General features: G+C 39.1%; 4 protein-coding genes across 6 annotated transcripts; 3 read left to right on the plus strand and 1 right to left on the minus strand.

Annotated features, from left to right (window-relative positions):
• Positions 1-425: 425 nt before the first annotated feature.
• Positions 426-1,590, plus strand: LOC118349462. The gene is made up of 3 exons (XM_035694124.1): positions 426-449; positions 551-886; positions 994-1,590. The coding sequence occupies exons 2-3, from the start codon at positions 560-562 to the stop codon at positions 1,588-1,590; spliced, it is 924 nt and encodes a 307-aa protein (XP_035550017.1). The 5' UTR covers positions 426-449; positions 551-559.
• Positions 1,591-1,914: 324 nt separating this feature from the next.
• LOC118349463 (putative nuclease HARBI1) lies at positions 1,915-3,391 on the plus strand. Its single transcript, XM_035694125.1, has 3 exons — positions 1,915-2,448; positions 2,564-2,795; positions 2,922-3,391. The coding sequence occupies exons 1-3, from the start codon at positions 1,915-1,917 to the stop codon at positions 3,389-3,391; spliced, it is 1,236 nt and encodes a 411-aa protein (XP_035550018.1).
• An 894-nt stretch (positions 3,392-4,285) lies between these two features.
• Positions 4,286-12,411, plus strand: LOC109009719 (ribonuclease TUDOR 1-like). Of its 2 annotated transcripts, XM_035693770.1 has the most exons (17): positions 4,287-4,514; positions 4,853-5,026; positions 5,228-5,302; positions 5,403-5,516; positions 5,609-5,713; positions 6,967-7,173; positions 7,294-7,509; positions 7,605-7,712; positions 8,346-8,516; positions 8,604-8,801; positions 8,880-9,242; positions 9,336-9,566; positions 9,640-9,828; positions 9,903-9,980; positions 10,068-10,262; positions 10,987-11,364; positions 11,869-12,411. In XM_035693770.1, the coding sequence occupies exons 2-17, from the start codon at positions 4,868-4,870 to the stop codon at positions 12,055-12,057; spliced, it is 2,976 nt and encodes a 991-aa protein (XP_035549663.1). In that variant the 5' UTR covers positions 4,287-4,514; positions 4,853-4,867; the 3' UTR covers positions 12,058-12,411. The 2 variants fall into 2 exon arrangements, with proteins under 2 accessions (XP_035549664.1, XP_035549663.1); XM_035693771.1 differs by lacking the exon at positions 11,869-12,411 and having other exon boundaries at positions 4,286-4,514; positions 10,919-11,017.
• An 8,100-nt stretch (positions 12,412-20,511) lies between these two features.
• On the minus strand, positions 20,512-22,171 carry LOC109009728 (succinate dehydrogenase assembly factor 2, mitochondrial). 2 transcript variants are annotated; one of them, XM_018990326.2, is made up of 3 exons: positions 21,767-22,171; positions 21,365-21,433; positions 20,512-20,953 (listed from the first exon to the last, which is right to left on the minus strand). In XM_018990326.2, exons 1-3 carry the CDS (start codon positions 22,094-22,096, stop codon positions 20,807-20,809), a joined length of 546 nt encoding a protein of 181 aa, XP_018845871.2. In that variant the 5' UTR covers positions 22,097-22,171; the 3' UTR covers positions 20,512-20,806. The 2 variants fall into 2 exon arrangements, with proteins under 2 accessions (XP_018845871.2, XP_018845872.2); XM_018990327.2 differs by lacking the exon at positions 21,365-21,433 and having other exon boundaries at positions 21,767-22,161.
• Between the last annotated feature and the right edge of the window lie 5,467 nt (positions 22,172-27,638).

Raw genomic sequence — 27,638 nt, forward strand, 5'->3', positions numbered from 1 at the left:
GAGACTTTTGGTGATTATTTATTGTGATCAGTGCAGCAACTTTCGGGATTGACCATCTATATTGAGACTTTTGAGTGCTACATATTGGGGGTATTGGGGCTCGGGTATTTGTTCCCTAATGTGTTTTTTACAAGCATCTGTTTAAATTCTTATTTTTATACACACTGACCATCAATAAAATAACCAAAAAATCTGCAATGCTTCCAAATATGTTAATTTCTATCATGGCCTTGTGTATTTATTAATGTTATGTTTCTTGGGTTGTTATTGTGGTACGCATGTGGTTGAATGTGGTAGTGGGATGTTTAGATTTTTTTCAATTTTCCTCTACTACTGTTGTGTACTTATATTTAATAAATATATATATGGGGATTAATAAACTTCCGTCATCCATGTTCCCATAGCGATACTCCTTGCGCTCATCTGCTAGACATCAGCCGTATCAACAGGTATGGGTCATAAATAATTCCGGGTCGTTACTCATATTAACGCATATTGTTGCTTAGTTGACATGCAAAATCTTTTTTTTTTCCTTATATGATGATTTTAGCTATTCGAAATGGATGACCCCGAAGATACGAGCCGGGATAATGTGCTTTGGGGCGATGCCATGGAGGAGATATTCATCGACATGCTCTACCAGGACGCGCTTCAAGGTAGATTAAAGGGCGGAAAGATAACGTTTAGAGAGCATGGAGTTTATGCACAGCGACTCACTGCTGTTGGGAAGAAAGTGTTTGACGGGAACCAGGTTCGTGGAAAATTGACGAGGTTGAAGGGGATGCAGCGCTTGTTTACCGATTTGTTGAGCCAAACTGGTATGGGTTGGGATCCCGACACAAAGACAGTTGTCGCGAGTGACGAGTGCTGGGAGAATGCCATTAGGGTAAAATTTTAAATAAAGTTAACCATCTTTATTGCACTGCTCAAATTTGTTGTTTGAGCACTCGATTAGTCATTATTAACTGCGTATGTTTATTCTATAATTGTTAGGTTAAATCGAAATGGGGGAGGTTTCGTACTTTTGGCTGCCCAAAGTACGAGGAGCTGTGCACCATATTTGGCGCGTCTGTTGCATACGGGACTATGCAACACGCATCAACACAGCTACCCGCAGATAGCGACGACGAGCGGCGCCTGGATCAGGAGATGCGAGCTCGACGCCCTCCCGCACTAGGCCATCGACAGGACTTGCCCATTGGCAATGATGACTTTATTGACTTGATGGGGATCGGGTCACCATCAGAGGATGCCGTGACTGGGTCATCACGCAGGCCGAAGCCAAGAAAAAAGAGCGATTTTGAGGTGCAGCTTTCTGAGGCCGTTGAGGAGGTTAAACTGACGCAGAGAGCGAGGCGTAAACGATATGAGGATGCAGAAGCTGTGGCATCATCGAAGCGCAGCAAAGAGACAGTGCCTAGTGATGGGACCAATGCGGGGTATGATCCGATTAGTCATTGTGCGACGTTGCTCAGCGAGCTTTCCCCTCCGTTGGAGCCATCCCAACTTGTTCGCGCAATCGAGAGATTACTGAACCCAGAGATGCGATTGTTTTTCTTGTCCTTGGATGCTGCAAGGAGGGACGATTGAGCCCGTAATTGTTAAAGTAGGCTCATTTATAATTCTTAGGCTATATTTTCGATGGCATTGTCACCCTCTTTTTTTCATGAGACTATTCGTATTCCTTTGTTGTAATCTGATTGAAATGAGGACGGATTATGGAGGACCTGTTTTAGACTTTGTTCGGGTTCTGTATGATTATATTGGATTATGTTTAATATATTATATTAAGATCGTAGTACCTCCTTATTATTTTGTTAACTTGTGACAGATTATTTACAATGGTTGTTTTCTTAAAATAGTACGAATTAACCCATTGTGCACACTGGGAATTGGTCAGCCGGAAGGTACTCGATGAACGTGAATCTAGATTCAGATGATACGTTCCCTAATGTGTGTTTGACTGATAGTAGTGAAGATGACCTTGCAACTGAGGATCTTGAGACACTCGCAGTTCTTGCGAGGGCTGGTAGAGAAGCACAACAACAGCTTAGACAGCCACAACACAATATTGGATTACGGGGACATCAATATATTTTGGAAGTTTTGAATGGGAATCCAAGAAATTGTCGCGAGTTATTCCGACTTGAGGTTGATGCCTTCCGCGCCTTATGCAGCTTGTTACGTTCAAATAGATTTTTGAAGGATACTAGAAAAGGGTTGACCGTCGAGGAACAAATAGGCATGTTCACATCGGTAGTGGCAGCTGGAGACGAGCAACGGATTGTGGGGCAGCGCTTTCAACATTCAACAGAAACTGTTAATGCCCATGTGAGGAACGTTATGAAGGCCCTGTGTAGGCTAGGGACACATCTTATTTACCCAACTCACACATCCGGGGTGCACCCAACAATCGCAGCCAATCCATCCAATTATCCTTGGTTTGAGGTAAGTTGTTTATGGTAGATAATAAAATATAATTCTGTACATATTGGATCATTGTTTTGTAAATTACTTAAACCGTATGTATTCGTATGTATCATGTCCGCTTACTCGTTCGCAGGGATGCATTGGTGCAATTGATGGGACCATGATCGACGCTGTTGTACCTGCAGAGGTGCGTGAGGCATATCGCAACCGGCATGGCAAAGTTGCCCAAAACGTATTGTGTGTATGTGACTTGGACATGAAATTCACATTCCTGTACACTGGTTGGGAGGGGAGCTCGCATGATGCACGTGTATTCATCCATGCATTGTCTCAGGGCCGCAACGCATTTCCAATGCCTCTCGATGGTAAATCAATTCGAATGCCACAATTATTTTTGTCTGATTATATTGGGTCTTTATATCTGTTGTTTTTAAAAAGCTCGGGATTCGTTGCTTGGGGCCTGATTATCTCATAATGTTAATGGTTGACAGGTCATTATTATCTAGTCGATTCGGCGTATCCATGTACTCGAGGATTTATGCCCCCTTACCCTAGAGAGAGATATCATAGAAGTGACCGTCAGGGTCAGCGGGGATTTAGGGGGTATAAAGATTATTTTAATCATCGTCATTCATGTATTCGTAACGTAATAGAACGTACATTTGGGGTCTTGAAATCACGATTTAGAATTTTAAGACTCATGCCTGGTTATAAAGTTGGGAGGCAAGGGGATCTGATCATTGCATGTTGTACGTTACACAATTTTATTAGAATGACGAGCCCGAATGACTGGTTGTTCGAGGAGTGGAGAGATATGGAGCTCAGTCCAAGCGGTCGTGCATATAGCGATGCCGCTGTTTCAGGAAATCATCCTGACATGACCGTCGAATCAGCCCGAGCTATGGCTGCAATTAGGGATGACATTGCCAAACGTATGTGGGAAGCTAGGAGTGGTCATTGACTTATATTGATAAATATTGACATTATTGAGACTATGTAAGGGTGTAGTTAGAGATTCAAATGTATTGCAAATTTTAATGTGGTCTGGCAATATATTACTAATTTATATAGATAGGGAAGTTCGTAGCAAATTTATTTAGAAATATGGTTGCTAATATTATAAGCTATATACGTAAATTTAGTTTCATAAATAATTTCTCGGTATGTAAATTTTATCGTACACAAATTTACAAGGATTGATTTTATAATTTAATGATGTTATTTTCCTAATTGATTATCATTGACTATAATTGAAAATTAGAGGTTGGGAAAATTTCCCATTACTACGGTGAATATGGGAAATGAATTTAAGCACAGCTATTTGAACAAATTATTTTATAATATATTAATATTATTCGTAGTGTTTTTTGCGGCTAATTACAATTGGGATTTTTGAATAAATGATAAATTTATTATGGAAATTTTGTTGTATTTTCATTAGAAAAGACTATTGTAATCCAAAAATTTTTATTATTCATTTCATTAAAAAAAAAAAAATATCTGGGTAATTAATAATTTATTTAATACTTCTTTATCAATAATTTATAAAAAACATTTATAAATTATTCATAAATAAATTACAACAACTTATAAATTATCTCAACTCATCTCACTACTATTCATAAATCATCTCAACTCATCTCAACTCATCTCACTACTATTTAAAACTCATTTCAACTCATCTCAACTCATCTCAACCCATCTTCGAATCCAAACGAAGGCTATATGGTTGTAGCCACCTTACGTGGATTTTTGTAAGTTTGGGTGTATTTCAGTAATTTTACACGGAAAAGGGTACCCCGGCTGTCATCTCTCAGCTCATCGTCTATAAATGTCTCCTTAATCGGTCTTCTTCTCTCTTTGCCTCTTCGCTCTGCCGCATCTCCTTAACCCTGTTTGATCGGCCGCCCAAGGGCTCCTAAAGTGTAGTTCTGGATCGCTGGTTCTCTTTTATTGCGGATTTCCCTCATATTATCATAGTAAAACCAAACCAATTGTTTTTGGATCGGTTCCAGATTTTGTAGTTTCGATAGATCCAAAGTAGGAGCGTGGGGCTTCCTCTCTTTATTTCTGATTTATTCAAGGTATGACTTACAAGAAGTCATTCATTCTTATAAAAAAGTAAGATGTTTGCCGTTTTCTGATGATGGGTTCGCTCAATGATATATCGACGGTTTTTTGTTATCGATGCGATCAATCTGCCAACTTTCTATCGATGCATGCGGTCATCTTGTACAATTACCCCCACAACCAATACAATGGATCTCAATAGCTTTTTTTTTTTGGTTTCTTGATGATTGCCTACTGTACCTACACTTAAAAAAATTCCGGTTATTTAGAGCATTTTAGGTAACATAGATTTCCTCACTGGCTTCAGCTGAATTTCGGTTATCTCAATCTCTTATATTATTTTTGGTTACAGATCTAAGCTGTTGACATGGCATCATCAACAGCCGGGGTCACAGGTTGGTACAGAGGAAAAGTGAAAGCTGTTCCTTCCGGAGACTGCTTGGTTATCATGGCGATGACTGCGAACAGGCCTGGACCGCCACCTGAGAAGACCCTTACTTTGTCATCCCTTATTGCTCCAAGACTGGTATCCCTTACTTGCTTTGATGTCCCGCGCAACACTTTTTGTATATGATTCTTTCATGTTTTCCGGTCATTTTCAAGTTAATTGTTTGTCTAAATATTTTGGTTTCTTGGTACTTTTATTCGGGTTTGTTTATATACCATTTTGACTACATTGAAATGCTGCTGACGCGGTATGTCTTCCCTTTGTGTCTTCTATTCCTAGGCCCGTAGAGGTGGTGTTGATGAGCCATTTGCCTGGGAAAGCAGAGAGTATTTGCGAAAACTATGCATAGGAAAGGTGCCTTTTGGATTTGTTGCATTTACCGTTGGCTTGATCAAAGTTTTCCCTTAGAATACGCACGTTGTTATATCCAACTCCAGTATATTATTTCTGCCAGGAGGTTGCGATGAGAGTGGATTACACTGTACCATCCATAGGGCGAGAATTTGGCTCTGTTTTCCTTGGTGAAAAAAATGTTGCTTTGCTGGTGGTTTCTGAAGGCTGGGCAAAGGTCATATACTTCTTTGTACCGGCAAAGGATAATGCTGAAATTTGACATTTTATTTCTTCCGTACTGGTATTAGCTGAATCTTGTTTCTGCAGGTCAGGGAGCAGGGTCAGCAGAAAGGAGAAGCGAGTCCTTTCCTTCAAGAACTGCTACGTCTGGAAGATCAAGCTAAGGAACAAGGTCTTGGTCGCTGGAGCAAGGTCAACATTTCTAGTTTTGCCCCCTCTTGCTTTGTAGTAGTTTACATTGATTCCATGTTTATTATCTATTATTTCATTCTTGTAGAGTTCTCCCTTGTCATCCCCAAAATTTTTGTTATTTGGATTACGGCATTACTGTACTACTGTCCGTGTGATAACAGCACCTTGGGTTTGAGGAGTCATTTAGATGACTAGGTTCTTAATTAGGTGGACCATGTTTGTGGAAATAGATCTCAAGGAAAAATAAGAAAAAATATATGTTACTTAATATCAACCTCATGTATGTACATATGTATGTATGTAATAATTATAAAAAAATATATGTATGTATGTATTGGATTGGTCTGGTAATTGATGGATGCACCCTGATAACCCAGTTTCTGATTATGCTGGAAGGTCTCTTCTTTGGCAAATTGATGGGCCAGGTTTAATTTAGCCATGGCTATGAGCACCTGATATTTGTTTGCTTGTGTTATTGCCATTTGCATTCAATTTGAACTCAATTAGATCGCGTTAACTTTATTTGATTACCTGAACTCTGATTATTATTATAATAATAATCAGAGTTCAGGTAATCGAATAAAGTTAAGAGATGCCTGACACAATTAGCCGTGAGATTATTCAAAGTTAAGAGGACACTCCATCAAAAAATAAAAAGATTTAAAAGTACACACTCCTTATATATGGACTCATTGAGTTAAGCGATTAGCCATGAGATTTTTCAAAATTAAGGATTATGTATTATCTTATGAACTCAACTTTTGCTAAATCGCCTACTAATGTCTTGGAAAAAAAACTGCTGCCCATTAGGTTTAATACAATTAGCCATGAGATAATTCAAAGTTAAGAGGACACTCCATCAAAAAAAAAAAGGAGCACACTCCTTAATATAGATCTCATGACACAATTAGCCATGAGATTATTCAAAGTTAAGTGGACACTCCACCAAAAAATAAAAAAAAAGAAAGAAAAATGATGTAAGAGTACACACTCCTTGTATATGGACTCATTGAGTTAAGCGATTAGCCATGAGACTTTTCAAAATTAAGGATTATGAATTATATTATAAACTCAACTTTTGCTAGATCGCTTACTACTTGTATTGGGAAAAAATACTGCTGCCCATAATGTTTAATAATTAAACGACAGATTAAAATGGCGATTCACCAGGATCAAATGTTCAATTATTTTGTTTGAGGAGATCTGATGCAAACTTATGTAATATTAATAAACAATCCTCTCATTGATTTCAGGTTCTGGGTGCTGCAGAGGCATCTATCAGAAATCTGCCACCTTCTGCTATTGGTGATCCTAGCAACTTGGATGCCATGGGGTTGTTAGCTGCAAACAAGGGCAGACCCATGCAAGGTATTGTCGAGCAGGTTCGTGATGGCAGTACCATCCGGGTTTATTTGCTTCCGGATTTTCAGTTTGTCCAAGTGTTTGTTGCAGGAATTCAGGTATGTGTTCTATGCTGTTATTAGCATCTTTACTCATGGAAGTTCTTCTGTTATCAGCCTTTACTTGCTGGTGTCAATATGTTTCCTACTTATAAATGACACGTCCCTATTTGATATTAGGCCCCATCTATGGGAAGAAGAGCCATAACTGAAATTGCTGCTGAAACAGAGGGCAAGACTGAAGAACCAAATGGAGATGTTTCCGCTCAATCTCGAGCTCCTCTAACATCTGCACAGAGGCTTGCAGTCTCAGCAGTATCATCTGCTGAAGTTGCTGCTGATCCATTTGCTGTTGAAGCCAAATATTTTACTGAGCTTCGTGTTTTGAGCAGAGATGTATGCAAATTGCTGTTATAAGTTTCTTGTATATTGCCTTTCCTTTTTGTCCCTTTTTTTTTTTGGAAACTCATAAATTCAAGATTGATATATAGGTTCGTATTGTCCTGGAAGGTGTTGACAAATTCAGCAATTTGATTGGATCAGTATACTATCCTGATGGGGACTCAGCAAAAGACCTGGCACTGGAGCTTGTTGAGAATGTATGTGTTTACATTATGTAGTGCTATAATTACAAATGAATAATCATAAATGCAATCAACATTTCTAATGTTTGTTGCTTCACTTTGACTCTTAGTGTACCTTCTTGTTTGGTTTTGGCTTGTCACGGTTCTATAGCCATGAGACTATTGGCTACATTGTGCAAGGCTTCTGAAGGAAATTTGTCAATGCTGGAACTTCATTTAATCAGCAAAGATATATAGGGCATTGGAATCTTACCAAAACAAAATATTGTTGGCATGTTATGTTTGATTAGTTGTTTGATTTGTGTTGGAGCAAGATGATGCTTTGTTGTCTCTTCGATTTCTGCATAGTTATTTTCCATTCGAACTCTGACCTTATGCCAAATGTGATCGAAATGGTACTAATTTGGTGTCGAATACTAATGTTACATCTGTTTTTCTTCGTATGTGTTAATGTTACATGTATATTGAGATAATATTGTCTACATTATCTTTTTGCTTTTATTTTGAACTTATGTTTCTTGTGATAATATGAGTTTTTTTGGCTTAAGTTATCTCTTATTATGGATGTCTCTGACTGGTTGTTGCTACAAGACATTAAAGGGATAAATTCTCGTATGCCGAGTGATTAAAATTTTTCCGTCTCAATAGGGCTTAGCTAAATTTGTTGAATGGAGTGCAAATATGATGGAGGAAGATGCCAAACGAAGGCTGAAGACTGCAGAGCTTCAAGCCAAGAAAAGCAGGTTGAGGATCTGGACGAACTATGTGCCTCCAGCAACAAATTCAAAGGCAATCCATGACCAGAATTTCACAGGAAAGGTAGTCATTTGTCCAAGCTATGCTTATATCAATTTATCCATTCTTCATATTTTAAATTTATGGTAAATTGCATTGGGCTTTTTCCAGGTGGTGGAGGTAGTAAGTGGGGACTGCATTATTGTTGCTGATGATTCTGTACCTTATGGCAGTCCATTAGCAGAGCGGCGAGTCAATCTGTCAAGTATTAGGTGTCCAAAAATGGGTAATCCTCGCAGAGATGAAAAGCCAGCTCCCTATGCACGTGAAGCAAGGGAGTTTTTAAGAACACGACTTATTGGCCGACAAGTATGAGCAGTAATTATTGCAGATTACTTTGATAATATAAAATTCAAGGTAATAACTGATTGTATGTTTTCTTTTCAGGTGAATGTTCAAATGGAATATTCTAGGAAAGTGAGCATGGCAGATGGATCGGCTGCTGCTACTGGGATTGCAGATTCCAGAGTAATGGATTTTGGTTCAGTTTTCCTCTCGTCGCCAATTAAGGTTGAGGGGGATGATACCCCCTCACCTGCTGCACCCACTCCTGGCAGCCAACCTGGTGTGAATATTTCTGAACTTGTGATTGCACGTGGCTTTGGTACTGTTATTCGGCACCGAGATTTTGAAGAGAGATCAAACTATTATGATGCCCTTCTTGCTGCTGAATCCCGTGCCATTGCTGGGAAGAAGGGTCTCCATTCAGCCAAGGATCCTCCAGTCATGCATGTTACAGACTTGCTAATGGTGAGAAGTATTACGATTGTGCTGAAGTATTTTCTCACTATAGTATTCACTTTGAAACCTTTATTGTCTATGCTATCTGCATGTTTCATTCAGGCACCGGCCAAGAGAGCTAGAGAATTTTTGCCATACCTACAAAAGAGTAGGAGAATTCCTGCTCTTGTGGAATATGTCCTCAGTGGTCACCGATTTAAATTGCTGATTCCCAAGGACACGTGCAGCATTGCATTCTCATTCTCTGGTGTGAGGTGTCGTGGTCGTGATGAGCCCTATTCTGATGAAGCGATTTCACTAATGAGAAGAAAGATTATGCAAAGAGATGTTGAGGTACTCCATTCCTCATGGAACCTGGTAATTTGCCACTTGGCTGCCTTCCTTGATAAATTTGTGTTCTGTGTAGATTGAAGTTGAAACTGTTGATAGAACTGGAACTTTCTTGGGATCCATGTGGGAATCAAAGACAAATCTTGCAGTGACGCTCCTTGAAGCTGGCCTCGCAAAACTTCAAACTTCCTTTGGTAGTGAAAGGATCCCTGACATTAACCTTCTTGAACAAGCTGAGAAATCTGCTAAAAGCCAAAAACTGAAAGTAAGAAGCAGACTGGCATTATTGCACCACTATTCTTCCTTACTCAATTATTCTAAATGGAGATTATGGTGCAGATTTGGGAGAATTACGTTGAAGGGGAAGAAGTGTCTAATGGTGCAGCTGTTGAAAGCAAACAGAAAGAAGTACTAAAGGTGATTGGAGTACAAGTTCATCAAGTAATAAACTTTTTGTTTGTTGCACAATGGTGAATGACTTGTCTTGTTGACATTAATTTTTAGGTGATGGTTACAGAAGTCTTGGGTGGTGGTAAATTTTATGTTCAGACAGTTGGGGATCAGAAAGTTGCCTCGATTCAACAACAGCTTGATTCTTTAAATCTTCAAGAAGCTCCAGTAGTTGGTGCTTTTAATCCTAAAAAGGGTGACATAGTCCTTGCTCAATTTAGTGCTGACAATTCCTGGAACCGAGCAATGGTGAGTTCACACATGGTACATTGGTTCCAACTGCTGAAAACCGTTCTCTCTCCCTCTCTGAACTACTATATCAACAGAGTCACACACCCATTTTTCCGTTTGAGTTTCATAGCCATTACGTTGTACATTAATGATTGTCCTAGTATCTTAGCAGTTGGCTTCTCCAGGCAATCTGCAGGAGTTTCCAGTGGGAGTGTAAACTGGGTTGCGGGATATCCTCGAGGAAAAATGTTTTTAGGAAAAATGTTTAGGATTCTAAAATATAATAAAAATGTTTAGGATTCTAAAGTATAATAACCGTTCTCTTCAATTTTTCTCAGCATATAATGCTTTTCATAGCTGGCAATAGAACGTCATGCATTTTATTCCTGCACAAACTTCCTCTTGCAATCTTCGAAGTCATAGGTTACTAATATAAGAGTGTTTGGTGTTTTAGGGGGACTAAGTTGATAACTAATTATCGAATGAAAAAACTGAAGTAAAACTAACATTAAGTCACAAATGGAAGAGCTTAAATAATGCATGGTTCATTAGATGAATGGTTAAATGGAATAAAATCAGGAACTCAACCTGTTAGGGTAAATAACTACCTCTTTCATTCACTTTTCCGCATCTTATTTGCTGCTTCTTTTTCTTCATGTTGTTCTTTTCTGCAGAAATACACTAACAAGTAAGATTTATAGGCCTTTCTTTGTCCTTAATCTTTTCCATTTGATATGCAAAGATCGTCAATGCACCTCGAGTAGCTGTGGAATCTACACAAGACAAGTTTGAAGTTTTCTACATTGATTATGGGAATCAAGAATTTGTTGTGTACAGTCAGTTACGGCCTCTTGATCCTTCCGTGTCTTCTGCATCTGGTTTTGCTCAACTATGTAGCCTTGCTTTCGTAAAGGTTCCAAGTTTGGAGGAAGATTTTGGTCAAGAAGCAGCTGAGTATCTGAGTGAGCACACATTGAATGGTTCAAAAGAGTTCAGGGCCAAGGTTGAGGAAAGGGATACTTCAGCTGGAAAAGTTAAAGGACAGGGAACTGGGACCACCCTTATTGTAACTCTTGTGGCTGTGGATGCTGAAATCAGTATAAATGCTGCCATGCTTCAGGTTTGAATTGTATTCCACTTCTTTGCATTGTTTTCCTCTGAAGACTCAGGCTTTTGCTCTTGCAGTATTTATTCCATTTGGAAATGTGCAATTATTAGAACTGATATATCTTATCTGGTGTGTTATGGAAAGTACAAATTTCCCCATTGCCATGGAATGGAATTTACTCATGGATGAGATTTAATGTGTACAGTTCATCACCTGAGCTAACCAATTCTACATGGTTTATCATAGTTTATTATCTGAAAATAAGACATAGTCATATAGGTGAAATGTTGAATAGCTAAGAAGCTATTCATGATTTACCTTTTCTTTTTGGCTACAATGATGAAACAGCTTCCCAGTATTCAACTTACTACCTAGTTGGCTTAATCAGAGATCCAGACAAATCAGTCTTGTGATTCTCCAGTCTTTCTATCTGATTGTTGTCTCAAGGCTGAAGATTTCCTTGTAGAAATGCAATGTTTTGCAATGCCTCACTTATATGGCTTTCTGAATTTTCAGGAAGGACTTGCTAGACTAGAAAAGAGAAAGAAATGGGAGAGCAAGGAAAGACAGTTGGCCTTGGATAATTTGGAGAAGTTCCAGGAAGAAGCACGGACTGCTAGGCGAAGGATGTGGCAGTATGGAGATATCCAATCAGATGATGAGGATACAGCGCCTCCTGCTAGAAAGGCTGGTGGCCGGCGATGAGTTCCATGGTAATTTGAAAGATATAGCAACTCAGCCAGCCTAAGATGAGTCTAATTAGTCCTTATCAGCTGCTTCTTAATGCATGCGAACAAACAGAAGTGACAACCGAAACTTGCGTTAAGTTTTGTTTCTGTTTTTGTTCTTCGTTTTCCATTTTTTGTTTTAAATTTATTGTTAGGCGAGGGACTCTTATTTGTTTTTTCAAAAAAAAAAATGTCGTAATAAGGTTAATGTTATCCAGTTTCCTTGCAGAATCATCGTGGACAGTTTTTTCCTTTTAAAGTTGAAAGGCTGTGCTAGTGTTGGGTTTCTTGATCTCAACTTAAATAACTTAAAAGTCTTTTAAGTTCTCAATTTTGGCATTTTCATCTATTCTGTTCGGGTATGGTCTCCACCCAGATGCTACTCCTATAAAGCGGCATAGCGTAGTTACTCCAGCTTCAAAGAGTGCTGATGGGGAATCACTACCCATTCCGTATGGGGAATCTCTTTACGTGGTCAACATGCTAACTCATTCACCAAAATCGAATGGGAATTACTCAACCTATTCTATATGGGGTATCATTCTACTCGATTAACACATAACAAAGGGCATCATGCATGATCAACACGGGGCCTCCCTCTACCCATTATATTAGGTGAGGTCAATATGAAAACGTTTCACCTCGATTATCACTGAGAATCTCTCTACCTGTATGAAACTTGGGATAACATGCCGTTGGAATGGTACGGAGACGACTCAACCCGTTCAACAATTTTTAGAATGCTCAAAAGAAACTACACTTAAAATCACACCATCTCAAAATCTCACCATCTCAAAATCACGTAGTAAAGATAGACAATAAAGATAATGAAGAAAACATGCACTTTTATGTAAGAAAGAGGTGAGATATAGATATGAAAACCCTAAACATTCTGACAAAAATTTACCCCACATTCCCAATATAGTCATAGGAGCTAACCTGCCCGAGCAGTATTAATAATACTAAAATCGCAATGGTGCCAATTCCTCAATGATGATGCTTCTATGCTCCTTGCTTCCTTGAGGGTTTCAGATAGAAGAAAGTGAAACACTTTACAATCTCAAAAGTGAGATGTTGACTCTTGTCCAATGTCTTTTATACAGTAGGAATTTTAGTCACAGTCTTGACGTTCTTATGACTCCTAATATGCTTGAATGAGAGACATTCAATCTCAACTATCCATTTGTTGGATTTGAAGAATCGTAGAGACCGAATGACTGATTGGACAAGGCATGCACGTCCCTACAGTTTGCATTGGGTCCAATCCCACAGTCCTTTCCCTAATAAAGGTCTCCCACATGGCACTAGGCCATACCTCTAAGGCCAGAAGGTATAGCCTGCAGGTCCATAGTTTGTTTTCCCTAGGCTTACTCCAAATGTGACATCTCTGATGGAGCATGAGCCTTGGGTACGACACATGTTGTCCTTTGAGCACCTCCATATTATCTTGGAGAGCTCCCATCTTTGTATTGAATTTGTCCTTGCCTGTTGCTCGCCTTTGTACTGTCAGCACATCCTTTCCTCGCCTGCTGTAGAACAAACCTTCCTCCATCATCCCATGTTGTCGCATCTGCCAGGCTCTCTACAACATGCTGCTCACCTTACTTCTTGACCGGCTGCACATTGCCCACTCGGCTACCTCTTGTCGCCAATATTTTTCTCACAGGAAGGGATATCTTCCCTTGGTTTGGCGCGATCCTCACCTCCTCCCTCCTTAATAGGAAATTTCATCCTTAAAATATCGTGAGGACTTTCCCTCGTTGTGGAATTGTGAGGAATGTGCCTTAGGCGAGGCGTCCTTAATCCTTCTCTGTCGATGCCAGCCGAGGTGGTAGCATACTCAATCTTTGTTCCACCCTCTGACCCTCATCATTTGTCAAGGGTTTCCTCCCCTAGTATTCTTCGTCCACTGCTTCTGTGGCATCCGTCTCAACTGCTCTCTCATGTTATAGCTCCTCTACTAGATTCAGTGTCATGAGACATTAGTGAGACCTCACCTCCATCCTCCTCTTGGCAATCACATTCTCGGATTTCTCGTCTCACTCCGCGTGGTCTCACGATATCATCAACGTGAGATTTGGTTGGTATGAGTTTCTCTAAATATGTGAGATTTGGTTGCAACTAAACCTGATTTGGACTGACTATTCAGGGTTGCTAGTTCCCAAAACTTTTCCTTAGTAAGGTGACATGAAACACATTATGCACCCCTTCATACTCTTCTGGTAACGCTACTCTTTATTTCACTGTGCTTACCCTTTCCAATATCTAATAGGACCTAACATACCTTGGGTGTAGTTTTCCTTTTCTCTTTTCATATGCAACACTTTAAGGTACACTCAATAACCTTTTTCAAAGGTCAATTCCCTTGTTCTTATATTGGCATAACTCTTCTACTTACTTTGTGCAGTCACCATTATTTCTCGTATGAGCTTTACTTTCTCTCTCATCTCTTTTATTATTTTTGGCCCAATGAGCTTACCCTATCCAACTTCATCCCAACATAGAGGCGATCTACATTTCCTCCGATATAAGGCTTCGTATGGGGCCATTTGAATAGTCTAGTAGATGTCATTGTAGGCAAACTTGATTAGTGGGACATGGTTCTCCCAAAAGCCATTGAAATCCAACACACAAGCTCTTAACATATCTTCCAGTGTCTCAATTGCCCTTTTCGACTGTCCATTAGTCTGCGGATGGTATGCACTACTTAACCTTAACTAGGTGCCCATCGCTGCTTGCAAACTTTTTTATAAATGGGAAGAAAATTTTGGGTCTTGATCTAACACTATGGTTTTAGGCACACTGATGCCTAACTATTTCCTTAACATATAGTCAAGTCAACTTTCCTAAAGTCTCTATGGTAGTGATCGAAAGAAAATGTGAGTTTTTGGTTAATCTATCTATGATCAGCCAAATGTAATACTTACCACTAGGAGTTCAGGGTAACCCGGCCACAAAGTCCATGGCTATATCATCTGATTTCCATTCTGATAAAAGTAAGGGATGTAGAACTCGGCAGGTCTCTGGTGTTCAACTTTCACTTGCCTACACATGATGCACCATTCATTCCCACCAAAAATTCTTCTTCAAATCCCGGTACATCTCCGTGCTCCACGAGTGTATCGAATATGGTGATGCACGGGCTTCTATGAGTATTCTTCTACGAGTATTCTTTCCTTAATTTTCCAATTCGTAGGAACTAGTCTTTGTCCTTTGTAAAATAAGGTTTGACACTCGCTCAAGCTAAAATGCAAGGGTTATTTTTTTTTCCCAATCCTCTGTCAAATCTCCAAAAACTTTGGGTCCTTTCTATATTGGCCCTTTAGTTCATCGTAGTTCGTCGCTCTTACCTCTTGCATCAAGGTGAGGACTTCTTCTTCTTGTGAACTTTCCACCAATAGTTTCCTCATCCCTTTGAGGAGTGAGTCCATATCTGTAGATCCTCCACCCAAGATTTTGAGTCACAATCCTGACATTCTTCTAACTCCTGATATGCTTAAATCAGAGACCTTCAATCTCAACAGTCCATTTGTACCTTGTGGCATCTCGTTCCTTGGTAAAGAACTTGGCGAGGATCCATGGTGTTAAGGGTGCCAGCCGATCGGCAACACCCAAAATTTTGATTGGAAATAGGCTTTGCAATGTTCACAAAGAAGTGCACATGTAAGTAAATAGGCATTTATATCGCAACGGAATAAGTATAAGGTTTAGTCAGAGACTAAATCTTATTTGTACCAGAGATCTAAACCATAAATAGGTTCATTTATCCACATATCATCGTCACTTCCCAAATAATATTACACAGTATTATCCATTCATTTCCTTACGTTCAGGTGCAAAAGACGAAACATGATTATTCGCCGGACTAAATAGTACACATTCCAAAAGTACAACCAACTAGTAACAGAGACATGCCTTCGTTATTGTTGCTTGGGCAAGCTCGGTCCTTCTTCATTGGGGTCCTCTCTTAGGGCTACTTCTACATCAAATTCTATGATTTCAATACACGAAATCATATGTAGGTTAAATAGCTATGACAAAACTGCAAATGAGAGACAATGATCATGAAAATGTAATGCATAGTTTCATGTAAAAGATCTGTGAACACATATATTTATGCATGACGAGGAATCACTCTCAAGGTAAAAACACATGTATTCATAGCTATTGTGATGAACCACCCTCTGAATAAAAAAAAATGAGTATATAACCATGGAGAGGAATCACCCTCTAAGCAATTACCCTCTATGACAATCTCAAGTATACATAGTTATCATTGAGGCGAGGAACCACCATCTTTTCAAGCACTAAATCTCATCATATAAATCCCCCAGGGAATCACTTCACCATTCGACTCGGCGACTCACTCTCACCTAGCCAACGTGGAAGCTAATTCGCCTTTCCAAATCGTCCATCACACATATCGAGATATACTGGATTGGCCTGGGGACACATTCTACCAAGTCAACTAACTTGAAGACACAACATAAGATATGCCCAAGGAATCTCTCAACCTGTCTATTAAGTGAGGCCAATACAAAATCCTTCTACCCCGATTATCTTGAGTACCCGTATTCCTTCGTATGAAACTTGTGGCAACGTGTCGTAGGAATGGCATGGGGACTCCTTAACCCATCCATGATGATCGACACATGGTAAGACTCATGCACCCAAAAATCTACAACATCATCAATCCGAACCATACAAACTCATCATCTCAAAGCCATAGTGTAAAGATAATCTCTAAACATAATGAAGAAGATGTATAATATTTTCATGTAAAGAAAGCGGAAAATTACAAATATGCAAGGCTAAATCTCACAACATACCCATAACATTTACTCCACATTCCTAGTACTGTCTTAGAAGCTAACTTACCTAAACAGTATTAAGAATACTAAGACGGAGCTAACATTGATTCCTCTGTTGCTCTACTTTAAGCCACTTGCTTTCTTTGACGACTCTGACTCCAAAGAAACTCCAATGCTTACGATTTCAAAAGTGAGATTTGTCCCTTTTCCAATCCCTTTTATAGGGCAGACTGTCAGGTGTCCTTCTGACTCCATGCATGCTCGAATGGGAGCCATTTAGTCTTAGTAGTCCATCTACAGGATGACAAAGACAGACAGACTAGACATGGCACACACATTCCTGCAATTTGTGTAACAATCCAGCAAAAATTCAATGGATGATAGAAATTTAGGTTTTAGGAACATTGTGAAAATCCAGAAAAGGTCTCAATAATCCAACAATCGCGTATGTTTTAGTCTTTCAGCTTAGTTAATTCTTACCCACTTTGGTGATAGAAACACAATTTTATTTATTTAATGTACTTAGGGGTATGAGATTGAGAAACAGTTCGTGACATTAGTCTCATATGAATATTTAGAATTTTACGGCACAATAATACAATTTTCGTTTTCTAGATGATAACTATTCGATTTTGATTTATTCGAAGCGCTTAGGAGATGAAATTTGCAAAATGAATTGCACTATTAGTTTCATAGGATTATTAAGGATTTTATGATGCTAAGTTATTTTTGCCTTTTTTGAAGTAAATAGTAACACTCGTGTTAGAACCCAATCCACATAATTTCAAATCATAGTGTGGATTGTCCAAATCAATCTAGAGAAGTTTTATTTAGACACTTGGTAAGATCTTAGCTATACTTGGTGAATAGTATATGAAACCTGGCACTAGGAGGAATCATGAGATGAAAATATAAAGGAAAGGAAGGAAAATCAAGTATTGTGATCATGCCACATAAGCCAAATACTATTCCATCCAACCATTCATTTTTGTTCCAAACCAAAGAGAGTTTCAACTATAGTGAAACTCCAAATCTTTGAGATTTAATTGAAACTCCAAAACTCTAGTGAAAGCCAAAACCTAAGTGTTGGCTGATTTTAGCTTAGTGTTTAATCACTTGATTAAATCACTTTCATATGTTATTAGCCGCTCAAATTCATCTCATTACACCCTCATCCATTCTTTTATACTTTGGTAATTTCATTGTGGCAAAAAAAATTTGGAATTGGGCTTGTTAGAAACTGAAACCCCAAAACCAAACCCCTAGAACTTGTCCAGTATAGGCAGTAGCTTTTGTGAGTGTTATATTCTCTTTTTTATGGTAGTAGTTATTTTATGTACCCATGTGATGGATATAACTAGGAATAGGGTAAGCTATGAGCGGAAGGCTTTGCCTCTTGAGGAGCGTTATTCTCTTCTTCACCCGACTATGTGGATGGATCGAGATTATTTCAAGGTGAGGATGTCACGAGATGGAGTTGAGTCCAGTCGAACAATTGAGGAGCGCGCCGCAGTTGTCAATCTTGAGGACGAGACATCAGGGTCATTGATGAATTTCTTTAGGCTTTAAGAACATTGTGAAAACCCCGAAAATGTCTCACGAATTGAACAATCGCGTAGGTTTTAGTCTATCGACTTAGTCAATTTCTTACCCACTTTGGTGAAAGAAACACGATTGCGAAATGGTACTTAGTAGTATGGGATTGAGAAACAGTTTGCACCATTAGTCTTAAATGAATATTTAAGATTTACAATGCAATAATACAATTTTTTTTTCCAGATGATAGCTGTTTGAAAATGCTTTTTGATTCATTCTGGATAATACAATCTTTCTGAACACAGGAGTGTGGTAGTTGCTTATTTTTTCCGTACAAGAGAAGAAAAAGAGAAGTGTGTAGATATTTTTTGAGAAATCTTCAGACAAAAGGAAGGTGTTTTTATTAGTGGAGTTTTGGATTCAATCACTTGTACATAGTTTGTTTGAGCTATACGATGATCAGTTGGGTTGTTGTATCCTGGAGGAGACAAGTCAAAAAGAGGTTTGTTACATCGGTTCATTTGAAACTTTATATACTACAGATGGCTTGAATCTCCTTAAATAGTGCAATTATGGTGTGATAATCTTGCTGCCACATACTTATCTGTGAACCCAGTTCTACACTCTAGAACTAAATATGTGGAACTTGATTTTCATTTTGTAAGAGATCGTCTAGCTGCCAAGACCCTTAAAGTCTCATTTGTTCCTGGCAAAGACCAAGTGGCTGACATTCTCACAAAGCCACTTTCACCAGTACGATGCAATTTACTACACTACTGCCTTACCATCTCTCCAGTACCAATTGGAGTGAGGGGGGCTATTGAAGCAAAGGTCCATGATGAATTACCAAAAAGCCTTGCATGACTCAGCTCTTAAATAACCAACTACAGAATGCTAAGAAAGGAAGACTCTTGAAAAAATTGGCAAAACTGATTGTGCTGAGGTGTACAATGTAGATTTGATCTTTGTATTCTTTCTATTATGGAAATTGTCTATAAATACTCAATGACTGAGTACTCACTGTACAAGGGAAATACAAGAAATAGATAGCTTTTCAAGAAGGTTTTATTCCTTTCAATAATGTTGTCAAGCATTTATTTGCAAGTCCTTTCAGTCCTTTTTACCCATTCAATACCTACCGAGGGATATGGTCATAAGGATCCTCACTCTCAAGCTCCAAGGAGTGCTCACCAAAAGGATCTCGAAGCAAGAAATGCTCGCCTCGGGCAGATTTGGAAAGTGATATGAGAATTTTATATTTTGTTTTGAAGTTTAAAATATTATGTTTTAATATTATTATTATTTTGAAATTTAAAAAATGTGTATTGAAATTTAAAAAATTTGAATTGTTTATTATATTTTATATGAAGATTTGAAAAATGTATAATAATGAGATGATGAGAATTTTATATTTTGTCATGCTCCCCACTAAGGGATCTTGTCATAGGGATCCTCGCTCTAAGGGTCCTCGTGATGAGGAGTGCTCACCACAGCGCAAGCAAGGGGCACCCCTCCCCACCCCCAATGCTCGAGGTCAAAGTCGAGGAGCGTTGGCATCCTAAGCGAAGGGATAAGTTTCGTCAAACTAATGAGAAGTTAAGTTGCCCATAACGAAACTAGTCGTAAGAGTGTTAACGCAAAAATGACCTAATGACACATTTAATACAAAAGACATAAAGCCTGAGGAACCTTAAATGCGATGTACTGTTCTGTCATGGAGAATGTAAAGCTAAACGGCAGTAGACAACCTTTTTAGGAGCAGGAAAGGGCTACCCCAGTTTGCCTTGATAGCCTATAAATACAGCCAGACCCCATGAGAAAATAAGTTAAAAAAAGATTGTCGTTTTTCTTCTTCCTAAGATCTCACAAGGTAACTTACTTGATTTTCGGAGTGTTTGAAGTAGGAGCAGCCACCAAATCTTCTTGGGTTGCAGGTGGAGAAAGAAAGAGCCTTGAAGACTTTGCCAATAGGATGGAAACTGTATCAACACTAGCATTTGACAATTGTTCTTCCTTCTACTTTCTGTTCTCGTAGCATAAGTTTTTGTCACATTTAAAAGTCAAAAGTTCCAGAGAACAGAACATAAAGAAAATACAGTTTCCATTGTAGGCGAATTACCAAGACTAGCACATTTGAACCAAAATATATGACATATTACATTACAATAAGCAACTTTGGATACAGAACATAGGCCAAATATATATGATTTATTACACCACATTGGCCTAGAGGCAAGGCTCCATTGCAGTTTGGTTTCCCTAAAGCTGTTTATTTTTAAAAACAAATAGAAACTAAAATAACAAACACATCTTATTTATTTCCTCCAGTGGAGGGGACAAACGCATTATTCAAAACATAGCTCAATTTTGCTCGCAGAACTACTGATTCCCTGCAATAGGACCGTCTCGACCTTTCCTCATATCTTCCCACCCCCTTACCCATGGTTGTCCTGGTATTGCTCGTGTTTCCGGGGCGGAATGGCTGTTGAGGTTGTTCATAACCTTGTCATGCACTGCAGTAAACACCTATAAGATCGAATAAATTGAATGAGAAAATTGAATTCAAATAAATAGGAAAAGTCAAATGTGAGTAGTTTAATGGAATGAGAGAAATGCTAGATGTTTTGAAGATCATGAGAGAACTTTGGCTGAGCTTAAAGCTTTCTTTTTTAAGTCATTGTTCCTATGGGCGGGGGCAATAGTTTGTAACGGATCTAGTGTCCATGATCTTCTCCTTTCTATTGTAACCTCTAGCTAGGCGTTTTTTCATGTATACTTTCTGTGTACCTGGGCCTTGCCTAGTTCTATGAATACAATATCTTTGATTACTTATAAAAAAAAAAAATGGAAGTATAAAAGTTTCTAGAAAAAAAAAAATTAATAAGAAAAGCAAAGAGAAAAAAATAATTGAATTTTCATATCTTGATCATGTCTCACAGGATTTATTTTCACTGATTCGGGGGGTCGCTCTTGCCCAGTAAGCCACCTCCAGAGATCCGGATTTTCCTGAAGACCAGATACACCATATCCAAAGTAAGAACTCAATGCATTGAGTATTTAGTCTCTGTTTCCCAAAAAGTAATTCATTTTCTAATAGAATCGCAGAGTAAGCTGTCCAAGGAAACCAGCAACTCTTTTACCCCTAAGAAAAAATCAATAAAGGCTCTAATCTTAGTCTAAGAGGGATCTCTTCTTGTTAGACCTAATTTAATCATTTGAAGTATCAGAGGAATCTCCTCTTGTTTGCTAAAAAGATAAATGGTATCAAAGACAGATGTAAATGGCTTATGATCAAAGCTAAAACATGAGAAGAGAAGAGAAAGGAACATAGAAGAATACCAGGTCAAGGACGTGAACGAGAGCTTTAATTCCCTTCTCATCCATGGAATGAATATGCTCCTCCACCCATTGCCCTAGAACCAAATCCAGTTCCAGAAAGCCTCGTTGTTTGCTCCTATATAACAGACTGTTAAACAAGCGTCTCTTACTCTCTTCGTTGGAGAGATCGATATCAGACGACAGAGTATCGTTGCTATTGATTGAAGAAAAATCAGAAACCCCACGATATCGAGGCCCAAAAAAGGCCTGAGAGGAAGGGGCTGCGACGGAGCTTCTATTGGAATTGAGGATTCGGTGCACGCCGATCAGACTTCTTCGAAAACTCCCCATTTTGCTGTTCTGCGTTAGGGAGAAGGAGATAGAAGAGTAGTGTTGGTCGTGTCGGAACTGGGAACTGAAGATGGGATAGAGAAGGGTATTCTGATGGGCTGGGCCATGGGCCGTTATGCGTAGTTATGTAATAAACATGGGCTTGTCTTAGAGTGTAGTAGATAGCCTTTTGTCTTTAGATGGCCCGTTATTCTTTTAAGAGCATTTTAGTCATTTCAGCTTTGGTTTCTTTTGCTTTCTGTTAATGTGTGGTAGAATGTTCTGGGAAAGTATCGTGAAGAACAATTACAAGGCTAACGCCATATTGGAGGTGTTGATTTTCTCAAAAAATTAGAGTCTCTCTTACAAATTTCCTTTACAGTTTTTCTCATAAATTAGATCTAAAGTAGAACCGTAACAAAGTTGGCATCAGAGCTGAAGATCCTGTGATTGGAGCATTCTACAATGGCGGAGGACACAAAATTTAAGGAGCATGAGAAGCAGGTATTAGGAATGAAATAGCACCAGGACCTGCAAGATGAAGAAGTGAAAAAAGAGTGGTCTGGAGTTTCTGGGGGAATGCAGTTTCGTTCCATTAAACTCGATTTTTCCAGATTTGATGGGAAAAATCCCACTGGCTGGGTTTACAAATTGAACCGTTACTTTGCCATCCAGCTAATGCCCTATCAACAAAAGGTTTTAATGGCTTCTTTTTATATGGAAGGAGATGCTTTGGTTTGGTTTCAATATGCTAAGGAGGCAGGGAACTTTCATACATGGGAATCCTTTATTTGGAAGGAAACCCTACCCACTCAACTGGTGTGTACTAATGAGATGAGGGAGAGGCGAGAGAAGGTTCTCTGTTATTTTTGTGAGGAGAAATGAAACCTCAATCATAAATGTAGAAGGGCCAAACTATTTGTTATGGAAGGGATGAAATTCTCACCAGAGAGTGAATTAATTGAAGACGAAAACAAGGAGCCACACCAGGATGAAGGGGAAGTAGTTGTCCAGAATGTGGGAGGAGAAACACCTGAAATATCACTCCATGCAATTGCTGGATCAGTCAACCCAAGAACCATGCGAGTGCTAGGCACGATGGAGGGACATCAAGTGGTAATTCTTATAGACACAGGAAGTACCCACAACTTTCTAGACCGCACATTATTTCTAAGGCTAAGTTGGCCATTAATTCTATGGAGTAAACTGAAGTAAGGGTAGCCAATGGGGAAAGAATAAGAAGTGGAGGCAAACTAGAGGAAACTGATTTTTTGTTGCAAGTGCAGATATTTTCTACTGATTTATTTTTACTACCCCTGGGTGGTTGTGACATAATCTTGGGGATGCAATGGTTGAGGACTTTGGGTCCAGTGCTATGGAATTTTGCTTCTCAAACTATGACCTTCACTGTTGAAAGAAATCCATAACCCTTAGGGGTTTGAACCCCATGCGTCATGAGTGGATAGATGGGATGGAACTGTCATAGTTAACTAAAGTAGAGAGGAGGGGAATACTCCTTCAGATTTGTGTAATAAAGGAGAGGCAGTGGTACCTTATGACTTACAGACAATTTTAGGTAGGTTTAATGAGGTTTTTGAGGAACCAAAGGGGCTGCCTCCTAAATAAGAGTTTTAACCATCCTATTAACCTTAAAGAAGGGACTGCACCTATATCTGTAAGACCCTACAGATACTCCTTTTTCTAGAAGACAAGAATTGAGAAAATAGTGCAAGAGTTACTAGCAGCTAGTGTTATTAGGTTGAGTCAATCACCTTTCTCATCTCCTATGCTACTGATCAAAAAGGCAGATGACAATTGGCATATATGTGTGGACTACCTTGCACTAAACAAGAAAACTATCAAGGATAAGTTCCCCATCTCAGTCATAGATGAGCTACTTGATGAGCTACACAGAGCTATGACTTTTTCTAAGCTAGACCTATGGTCAGGGTATCATTAAATAAGAGCTAATGAATGAAGTGTTTCAACCTTATCTAAGGAAGTTCGTGTTGTGTTTTTTTGATGACATTCTGGTTTACAGCAAAACCAGGGGAGAACATGTGGTGCACTTGACAATAGTGATAGAAACATTTGGTGCACACTCCCTCTTTGCCAAGAAGAGTAAATACAAATTTGGTTGTTAAGAGATTGATTATTTGGGCATTTAGTTTTAGTAGAAGGGGTGAAGGCCGACCCTTCCAAGTTCCAATCTATGCTTAACTGGCCCCAACCAAAACCCTTTAGTCTTTAAGAGGATTTTTGGGCCTCATGGGCTACTACAGGAAGTTTATCAAGCAATATGGGTTATTGGCTGCCCCACTCATGACATGACTAAGGAAAAATTCCTTCCAATAGACTGAGACAGCGACTCAGGCCTTTGAAAGGTTAAAGACAACCATGACCATACCTCTAGTTCTAACTTTACCTAATTTTTCTAAGCCCTTCCTTATCGAGTGTGATGCCTAAGGGGGAGGTATTGGGGCTATATTAATGTAGGAGGGTAGACCATTAGCCTACCTTAGTCATGCCCTTAAGGGAAAGGCTTTAGGCCTATCGACCTATGAAAAGGAACTCCTAGCTTTGGTGTATGCAGTGAAGAAATGGAGGCCTTGTTTAGTAGGAAGGGCCTTTATTATCATAACATACCAGCAAAGCCTATAGTTCCTATTGGAACAGAAAATTGTGACACCCACTCAACAGAAGTGGATCAGCAAATTGTTGGGTTATGACTTTGTGATTGAGTACAAGAAGGGGAGGGAAAACAAGGCTGCTAATACCTTGTCCCAACAAGCAAAGAACTGAGAGGAAGGATCCTTAGCTGGGATTACAATCTTAGGTCCTATGTGGCTACAGAATTTGAAGACATCTTATAGGACTGACTCTGAACTCTCTGAATTTTTTCAAGGGTTATCACAAGCCCAGATGGCTGACAAGGGGTTCTCTTTGGTGAATGGGCTTCTATTAAAAAAGGGAAGGATTTATTTGTCAAAAAACTCACCATTCAAGACCCAAGTCCTACACTACATACATGATAGCCCTTATGGAGGACATGTTGGTTACCAGAAATCGTTACACAAGGCTAGGGCTGACTCTATATTTGGCAAGGGATGAAGAATGACCTTAAAGTCCACATTGGAGCATTGGCATCGGTCTCGTTAAACACTACTTCTTGCCAAAATTTGAATGGTTTCTCTTTAAAATCATTGCATTGGATTCTGTAAACACTAGAATGACAGACTTTGAGCTATAATATATTCAAAGTCATTTATATGTTTGGAGACTAACTATTCATAGCTATCCCCATTATTTTATTACAAAATTATTTTGTCCAACTGCTCTACCCCTTTTTTCCCATGAATCTGTTTCCTTTCTCCCAACACCCCTTTCTCTTCCTCTCCCTTTCTTTTGTTACACATCTAGTCTTATGTGGCTGTGAGTGTTGGTTGTGTGTAGCGGCATGAAGAGAGAAGTGGAAGGGAAGCTTGCGAAGTGAAATGTCGTAATCTAAGTCTAGGGTTAGAAGGAGAAGATGCTAGAGTGTTCTGTGACCATTGCTCTAAGGAAAGGCTGAGATTATGCCAACACATTAAAGTGAAGATAAAGACTAGGTTCTAGAAGATGTATTTCGGGAATCAACTATTACTTTCTTTTAATTGCTATTGGTTGTTGCATGAGGGCTTTGTTGTCTTTTTACTAGAATATTGTTATGCTTGTCAGATACTTATTCCGTTTGGGAAGTATCATTTTGGTTATGCATTTTGGTTAATGAAATTTCATCTTCTTCCTATTATTCTCTAGAGGCTCTCACCCTCGAAATGAGTTTTCTTTGCTTTTCTAGGTTCTTGGCTGTTACAAGTGGTATCCAGAGCCTTTGAATTTCCATTACACTCACATTTTCTCAACTATTACTCTAATGGCTGAGGGTACTCGCATTACACAGCTGCAAGAGGGATTAAATTCCCTTAAGAAATCAACTGAAAACCAATTCAAAAATACAGAAACACAGTACAAGTCCCTGGAAGCTAACGTGAAGGCCATCCGCTAGCAGCTGGCTGCATTGACAATGGAGCTGTAGAAACAAAGTAAGCAATGAAACCATGAGGATTTATCATCAGGTAACCAAGATAATTCTAAACTTCCTTTAGTCCCTGCTGGTGATACAATGACAAGCTTAGTCAAATTGGATTTTCCTAGCTTCAATGGGGAAGACCCTAACGGCTGGTTGTATAAGGTATCACAGTTCTTTTCCTTCCATAATACCTTACCACAGCAGCGTCTCAGATTAGCTTCCTTTCATATGCATGGGAAGGCACTCACATGGTTTCAGGACCTTGATGAGTCAGGAGTGTTGGGTGATTGGGATTCATTTGTAAAAGCATTGTTGATTCGTTTTGGTCTTAGTTGTTATGATGATCCGATGGACACCTTAACTAGACTAAAACAAATAGGTTCGGTTGAGGAGTATAAGTCTTAGTTTGAAACTCTTTCAAATAGGTTACGCGGCCTTTCCGAGACTTATAAATTGAGTTTTTTCCTCAGTGGACTTCATGATGAGATCTGCCTTCCTGTTCGCATGTTTAATGCCCACAATCTCCTTACTACCTATAGTCTCGCCAAAATCCAAGAAGAAACAGTTAACCTCACCAAGATCTCCCAAGTTTTTTACCCTTAATCCGGAACTTGGACTACTCAAGCCACCCTTCAAACCCCCTGAATTTCCCAAATCTCCACAAAGATCCCTACCAGTCTAGAAAATCAACCAACACCAGATGCATGAGGGAAGAGAAAAATGACTTTGTTACTATTGTAAATCTAAGTGGAGTCCAGGCCATAAATGTAAAAAAAAATTATATTTGATTGAAGAAATTTATGAAGATCCCATGACCGAAAAAATTGAAGAGGAGAAGGAAGATAACAAGGAGTTAGAGAGTGCATTGGTGGATTTTGGTGGTTCCAAGGGCAACCTTGAAATATCTTTGCATGCCATCACTAACTCAGTAAACCCGAGAACTATTCGTATTAAGGCTAAGGTGGGGAATTGTTAGATTGTGGTACTTATTGACACAGGCAGTACACACAATTTCCTAGACCCGGAAGTGCTAAGAAAAACTTTGTTACCTCTAGACGAATCTGTGAAGGTGCAAGTGAAAGTGGCAAATGGTGATTTAGTGAGTAGTGAGGGCTGGGTCTCGAAAGTGCCTTTGTTTTATACAAGGCCTACACATTGAACCAGAAGCTTATATATTAAGCTTAGTTGGTTGTGACATGGTGTTGAGTGTGGCTTGGTTACAAACTATAGGCCCTATTTTGTGGAATTTTCAAGAATTAACAATGCAGTTTGATGTGGCAGGAAAAACAGTAACACTCAAGGGCTTGATTAATTCCAAATTGATTGAGGAAGGTAAATTACCTGCCAGCAATAGTTTGGAGCACAAAGGGGTAGTGTTGCATCTTTTGGAAGGTACCACAATAGCCACTGACCTGCTTCCATCTGCACAAATCCAGCAACTATTACATCAATTTCAAGATGTTTTTTTTGAACCCAAATCTCTCCCACCCCATA

This window comes from Juglans regia, chromosome 9 (genome assembly GCF_001411555.2).
Source record: "Juglans regia cultivar Chandler chromosome 9, Walnut 2.0, whole genome shotgun sequence".
NCBI lineage: Eukaryota > Viridiplantae > Streptophyta > Magnoliopsida > Fagales > Juglandaceae > Juglans > Juglans regia.

Bases quoted from the DNA above. Each gene is read 5' to 3' on its own strand.
- LOC109009719 (XM_035693770.1), top strand. From the start codon at position 4,868: ATGGCATCATCAACAGCCGGGGTCACAGGTTGGTACAGAGGAAAAGTG. The intron at 5,517-5,608 runs GTCATATACTTC...TTGTTTCTGCAG, and splicing joins TTTCTGAAGGCTGGGCAAAG to GTCAGGGAGCAGGGTCAGCA. The intron at 9,981-10,067 runs GTGATTGGAGTA...ATTAATTTTTAG, and splicing joins AACAGAAAGAAGTACTAAAG to GTGATGGTTACAGAAGTCTT.
- LOC109009728 (XM_018990326.2), bottom strand. From the start codon at position 22,096: ATGGGGAGTTTTCGAAGAAGTCTGATCGGCGTGCACCGAATCCTCAAT. The intron at 21,434-21,766 runs GTATTCTTCTAT...TCTGGTCTTCAG, and splicing joins TCGTTCACGTCCTTGACCTG to GAAAATCCGGATCTCTGGAG. The intron at 20,954-21,364 runs GTGAGACATGAT...TCGATCTTATAG, and splicing joins AATCAGTGAAAATAAATCCT to GTGTTTACTGCAGTGCATGA.
- LOC118349463 (XM_035694125.1), top strand. From the start codon at position 1,915: ATGAACGTGAATCTAGATTCAGATGATACGTTCCCTAATGTGTGTTTG. The intron at 2,449-2,563 runs GTAAGTTGTTTA...ACTCGTTCGCAG, and splicing joins CCAATTATCCTTGGTTTGAG to GGATGCATTGGTGCAATTGA. The intron at 2,796-2,921 runs GTAAATCAATTC...AATGGTTGACAG, and splicing joins ATTTCCAATGCCTCTCGATG to GTCATTATTATCTAGTCGAT.
- LOC118349462 (XM_035694124.1), top strand. From the start codon at position 560: ATGGATGACCCCGAAGATACGAGCCGGGATAATGTGCTTTGGGGCGAT. The intron at 887-993 runs GTAAAATTTTAA...TATAATTGTTAG, and splicing joins GCTGGGAGAATGCCATTAGG to GTTAAATCGAAATGGGGGAG.